A 6,646-nucleotide genomic window follows, 5' to 3' on the forward strand; every position below is an offset into this window, starting at 1 on the left:
CCCCTTTTCTCTCTTAACATGCGTAAGTCCAAAGCCTGCAGCGAGTAGGAGAGGTCAGTGTTCCCTCTCAAGTGCCAAGAATAATAAACATAAACCATCTCCTCGGCCTCCTCCTTTGACTTAGAAACTCCGCAGTGTCAGGCTCAAATGACTTCTAGCTGATTTCCCTCTACAGGCTGCAAGGTTAGAATAGTTAAGAGGTGAGAGCGGTAGTTAAGAGCATGGACCACCCCAGGGAATAAGGTAGCTGTGTGACCTTAGGCGAATTGTTTAACCTCTCTGATCCATAGTGTTCTCATCTGCAAACTGAGAACAATACTAGAATCTAATTCATGGGGCTGTTGCAAGGGGTCAATGAGGTCATGCTGACAAGACCTGGAGAGTAGCTGGATGACTGTCAGTTTTTATTGCTAAGTACCGGACAGAGTGATGACTATGGCCAGGGAGGCTGGGATCCCTCCAGAATAAAGGCCAATCTTAAATGAGAATCTCTGCTTGAGAAACTCCTGAGAAGCAGCTCTCCCTGGGGCACGATTCCCATTTCAGCTGAGTTTAACTCTTGCATTCTCTGAGCCAAATTTCTTAACCTCCAGGAAACATCAGAATCACCCAGAGAGCTTATGTACCACGAATATTCTTAGAGCTCTCTCTCTCCAGGAGTCTCTTCCGGGTTTGGGACGAGGCCAAGGGTTGGGTATGGTAGGCAAACACCCTGAGCAATTCTCATTCAGTGTCTAAACTGCCCCACACCAGGAGTAGGCAGACTTTCTGTACAGGGCCAGAGAGTAAATACTTGGGCGTTGTGGGTCAAAAGCCTCTGTCACAACTGCTCGACTCTGCTACTGCAGCACAAAAACAGCCAAAGACATAAAACAAGTGAAGGGGGTGTGACTGTGTTCCAATAAAACTTTGTTTACAAAGACAGGTAGGGGCCAGATTTGACCTGTGGGCCATGGTATGCCAGCCCCTGCTTTCTGCCAGCACATATCTCTCCTATATATAACCAATAAAGACACAGACATGGGTATTAAAAAAAAAGTGATATTTTTTAATTTAAAATTATGACCTGGAATGAACCAGTCAGTTTAAGTGATCCAGGCTTTCCTCTTTATACCCAATTGGAACAGACACAATATTGGCTCAGGTTGCTAACCCCAGAGAAAAACCAAACCAAAATAAAAAATCCTCAGGCAGTCCCCGCAGCTACCCTGCTGGGGCCCTCAGGCTCCTGGGAGGGAGGGTGCCCAGGTTGCCAGGGGCTACTGCTTTCCAGCCACACTGAGAAGAGCTTTTCTTCCACCACCCAACCCCCTCACAGGCCCGATTCCTCTCCATTGCTCTGTAGCTGGCCCTGCATGTCCTCCACGGAGAGACTGGCGGCAGAGGAGTCACCTCCCAACTGCCTGTGGGGGCACCTTCCTGTGACTGCAACAGCGGAGCCGAGCAATTCTGAATGCACATGCCCAGAAGGGCAGCACCTTCGTTGTTTATCTGGAGCCTTGAGTTGTAACCATCAGTCATGTGTGGTCAAGAACCAGCAGCAAGATGGCACACTTGGGAAATGATCTGGAAAAAAATGCAAGGTCTCAGTAATCGATTCAATAGATTTCATTCTGAAAATGAAACAGACAAATGCCATCTGGGTAAACTCCTTACAAACGGGAGAAAGCAGAACAGGGAACACCACCTCCTTCAGGACTCCGAGGTCTGTCTGCTCTTCCGAAGCACAGACATCAAAGGTCCCACATCTCAGGTCAGCAATGCTCCCACCTCACACATTCAGGGCCAATCAGGCCTGCGGGTTCACCCAGCCTGCCACTGGGGTTCTCAAAAGAACTCAAGGCTCTGAATAGTGTGTGAAGGGAGTCCAGGGTGTGATGCTGAGAGGTTTTCTTGCAGGGTTTTGGAAATGTACAGTCAGTAGAGAGGAAAGAAGGAAGGGCGTGGCCAGGGTGGCCCTCAGAGATCCTGGAGGTCTTCCCAGGAGGGGTTCATGGACAGAATAAATAGAACTGGCTGGAAGCAAACCTTCTGGAAGGAGCCAACAGGTCACCACAGACCCACTGCAGTGGGGCAACAATGTCCACACTGGGTTGCTTTCTCTAAACTTGACAGCACCAAAGCCTGATGCTTGAGCTGAGTCAAGAGCTCTTGGGACAAACCATTAAAGGGCTGTCCTGGATGCCGCGGAAGACCAGATGGCGGCCAAGCCATCCCCACCACACACAGCATTCCTGAGCCCCGCGGACCGTATCCGAGGTGTGTCGCAGAGGCAGCCCCGGGCACTCCAAAGGCCCCTGCTGTGCACAGAGTGGGTGGGGAAGAGCATGGCATAGAGTCCCCTGAGAACAGAGGCGCAGTGAGGAGGAAAGGGTGGGGTTTCTCTGTCACTCTGCCTCCCGAGGGAGGGAGAAGAGATCACCGTGCTGCTGCCAGCACCACTGCCAATATCTTACTGAAAAGATGGTACCTGAGGGTGGGGCACTTGAGCACAGAACCCCGGCTGTGTGATCATTCCCCAGGGACAGCCTTCCTTACAAGGGTCCCAGGTCGAGTCTGGGTCATGTCAAGAGCCCAGGCTCATGGCAACACATGTCCCACCCCCCCAGTGCCTGACCCCCAGCTAACCAGTCTTAACAAGGTTCTTAACAAGGCAGCTGCAGTGGTAGGGGTAAGAGTTTGGGTCTCGGGACCCCAACAAGTTCCTCTTCCCAGTCTCCTTGCTTTCTCAGATGTGGTGGACCTCCTGTGTGCCTCTTAAAGAGGGGGCTGTCCGTGGCCGGCCCTAGCCAAAGGCCAGTTACAGAACCCACTTACAAGACCACCTGGTGTCATCCAATCACAGCAGAAGGCTGGCTCGACCCCTCCCCTCACGGGATGATGCTGTCCGGCTGTCCATTCGGGGCCATCTGTCCAGGGTCAGAGGCGGGGGCAGGGCTGGATGTGTTGCTCTGCAGGTAGCGGCGGAAATCTTTGATCATGGGCCGGAGGATTTGGATGAGGACACTCAGGGCCGCCTGCGTGCCCTCCATGGCCTGAGCCTGGCGCTCCTGGGCGCAGGCCTGCACCTCCTGTGAGCGGCGGATCATCTGCAGCAGGTCGTTCTGCTGCTCCAGGTGCTGGGCGATCTCCTTCACGTGCAGGTTGGTGACCCGCTGCTCCTGGATCAGCTTGGCTGAGTTGAGGGCGATGCGGCTCTTGAGTGCCTGTGGCTTGACTGAGGGGTCAGCATGCTGGGCGATCATCTCCACAGGGGCCTCCGCTGGCAGGGGCGGGGGGGCCTCAGCGGTGCAGTACTCGACCACCCCCTCCTCCAGCGTGTGGTAGGTGGTCTCTGTGGGGACTGTGGACAGAGCAACGGCAGTGTCAGAAAGAGGAAAGCTGGTTATGTGGGATGGGCCATATTAAGCCCTATTCTGGGGAATTCAGGCCTCCTCTGGCTGTATAGCTATATATATACCTAACTAAATCTAGAATGTACCAGGTTTAGAATCTTAATCTATTTGGTAACCAAAGGGTCAGTCCCAGATATGGCAAAAGCGAAGATGCTAATGATGATGCTAGCAAAAAATTTAGAGTACCTGCTATGTGCCAGGCACTGTACTAAGCCCTTTGCACTCATTAGCTCAACAAATCCTCATGACATCAAGAGGTAAGTCCTGTCAAGTTCATTTTCAGAGATGAGAATGAACAGACTCAGAAACATGGAGTGACTTGCCTAAAGTCACACAGCTTGCTCAGCAGGTGCAGGAAACAAACCCAGGTTTCCCCAGCACCAGAGTCTATAGTGCTCAATTCCACCCCATCGGCTGCTTCTGCTAAGAAAGGCATGGTCACATGTTCTCCGTGGCACCGGTACACAGCAGGCATCTGGAGTGGGAACCTCTACATGAGCTGTTTGTAGCTACACTAGTCCTACCTCCTTCAGTGCCTTCTTGACTGCTAGTCTCTCATGGCCAAGCAGAAAAGGAGATGGGAGGGGGCTGGCAAAGTGTCCAATAAATGCTTCCCTGGCTTCTGATCACGTTGGTCAATGGAATACCTAAGAGTTCTTCCTGTTCCAGAATAGCAATTGATTTAGGCCAGTGTCGGGTCCTCTTTCCTACCTCAATACCCTTGAGAAATATGACACTGCAGGGGACGGCACTCACATATACCCAATTCCCAAAGCCCCACTGAGAATCACTGATCTGATCAGTGCAGTGTATAACCTAGCACAAAGAGGCAGTTCACGGATCCCAATGCGAACCCTACCTGAACTACAAAGTTCAACCCAAGCCACCTCCATTGTTCTTCAGTTGAGAGCCTTTGGAAGGATTCTAGGTGGGCTGTTTGGGCCTCCCTGCGTCGAGGAAGGGTGAATCTTCTCCACCTTTCAATGCCAACATCAACTGTGTGTCCCCACCAATCAAGAAGCACCCCCTTCTCCTCTGAGTTCTTATGTTCTCCCAACTGACACTGCAGCTACTCAGTTATGTCTTGTCTGCGCTACTAGATTATAATTGGGCTCTGTCTTACACGCTTGGTAATCCCAGTGCCGAGCACAGGGTTTGGCACAGAATAAATGCTAATGTTTGATGAGTGAATGAATGAGTAGATCAACACCAGGAACCATGAGGTTCCTCCACTGTGCCTGACGAACGTTTGCCACACCGAAAACCCAGACTGCCTCTCTGTCCAGAATCCATGTTTGGCTTGGGCATGGCCATTCCCACCTATCTACTCATTGAACAAACACATTCTGACTGCTTCGTAGGTGCCAGGCCCTGTGGCAAGTCCTGTGAGGATAGAAACATGGTCTTTGTCTGCAAGGACCGCACAGTTCAGTCATGGACACGAAGGGTGGCAAAACGCACTTGAGAGCAATCCAGCTCATCAGAAGCCCAGACTGTGCGCCCAGGAAGCCCCAGAGAGAACAAGATCATTTCTGTCTGCGGAGCTCTTGGAAGGTCTCATGGTCTTCCAAGACTCCTATCTGACCTTTGACCCTTCACAGTCAACCTTCCCCAGGCTGCCCTTCCCATTTATGCACGCTGGACTGGGCAGGAGAGGTCACTCACTCTGTGTCAGGGTGACCGTGGCTGCGGCTGCAGTAGCCGTGGGTCCAAGGGCCACAGGGTGGATCTCTGTGGCACTGGGCAGGCTGATGATGGTGGCCTCACCCAGCAGATTGCAGATGCGCTGTTGCATGGGGGTGAGCAGGACGGGGGCTACCGCTGGGCCACCGCCACTACTGCCACCACCTGGCCCTGGCCCGCCAGCTCCATCTTCCTCATTGGGCCCTGGGGCCTCGCCACCCTCCACAGCCGCCCGTACTTGGGCGACCTTGCGACGGACCTCGGTCTTGAGATCAGACCACTTCTTCTTGACCTCGGGCAGCTCCCTGCGGCAGGTGGCCACGGCGTTCACCCTCCTCAGGATGCCGTGCCAGGCCGCGCTCTTGGCAGCCAGCGGGACCCCGGCGTTGAAGTGGTTCACCAGCAGGTGCTTCTTCAGCTCCAGCTCCTCCACGATGATCTCCACCTCTCGCTCCGAGAAGTTCATCTTCCTCTTCTTGGCTGGGACGGCCATGGCCTCTCCCTACCCTTCTTTTTAAAGAAATTATAATCCCTTCAACCGCCCAATTTCCCTTCTCTTCTTCCTCAGCCTCGCCCCTCGCACACCCCCCTACAGGGGATAGGCCGAGTTGGCCAAGGCCAAGTGCCAGGCCTTTGGTAACCCCCCCGTTACGCAAAGTGCGTAGGGCCCGGCGCCGACCGGCCCAGCCGCTGCCAGCCAGCGGCGTAATGGCTTCCTGAATCTGCCTCTTCCGCTCGGGTGTGCGGAGATCCGCCCACTTCCCCTCTTCCCGCCTCCCAGCGCTGCTCCGGGGGAACCCGCCCTCCCGGTTGGGGGCGGCTCAATATCAGGACACTCACTGGTTCTTTGGACCTGTCGCTCAGCTACAGAGCACGCCCACTTACCGGGATCGACTTAATCATTGGTCTAAAGGTATGCCTGTCGCTACAGAGTGCTCCGATCACCGAGTCTTTATTAACTTCCACTGGAAATTTGTTGTCGTTCAATCAGCAGTATTACGAATATTATCCTATTAAATTCAGCTATTTTATTGGTTTAAGGAGCTAGATTATCAAAACCCGGCCTCCTGCGGATCTCTAGTGCTTTCAGCTTGAGCCGTTGGCCAGTTAATTTATAATTCCACCCCCGGGCGCAAACTGGTTTGAGATGCAGCTCACAATTACTCCTCACACAAATCCTATTTCCCACCGAAGACACGACCTCTCCTCCCATCCTTACGATTCTGAAGTCCAAACAGAGTTACTCAATGGAAACTGGACGCGGGACCTCCCCGCCTGCCAATCACATGACTTCTGCCTATAGCGGCGCGATTTCCTCTGTTTGGCCCGGTTCAGCCAATCCCTGCCTCCCTCAGTTTGAATCGGCCCCAGGCTGAGCCGGAATCGCCCCGCCCACTGTATTGATCCAGGCCGGCAAGGACGATGTGGGCAGTCCTTGGAGAGGTCCCGCCCCTCCGGGTGGCAGTGCCGGCCTGTGACTAGTCGGCGGCGAGCTGGGGGCGTGGCCAGAGAGGCGGGGCTCCCGGAAGCGGCCCCTCCCGCCCGTTTGCCGGCATCTCGGAACCCGC

General features: G+C 53.8%; 1 protein-coding gene across 1 annotated transcript; it reads right to left on the reverse strand.

Moving 5' to 3' along the window:
- Positions 1-1,023: 1,023 nt before the first annotated feature.
- Positions 1,024-5,571, reverse strand: NAIF1 (nuclear apoptosis inducing factor 1; the record flags this gene model as incomplete). The annotated part of the gene is made up of 3 exons (XM_081102895.1): positions 1,024-1,613; positions 2,818-3,343; positions 5,061-5,571. 2 exons carry the CDS (start codon positions 5,569-5,571, stop codon positions 2,871-2,873), a joined length of 984 nt encoding a protein of 327 aa, XP_080959021.1. The 3' UTR covers positions 1,024-1,613; positions 2,818-2,870.
- Between the last annotated feature and the right edge of the window lie 1,075 nt (positions 5,572-6,646).

This window comes from Myotis nattereri, assembly GCF_964212035.1.
Source record: "Myotis nattereri genome assembly, chromosome: 12".
Classification (NCBI taxonomy): domain Eukaryota; kingdom Metazoa; phylum Chordata; class Mammalia; order Chiroptera; family Vespertilionidae; genus Myotis; species Myotis nattereri.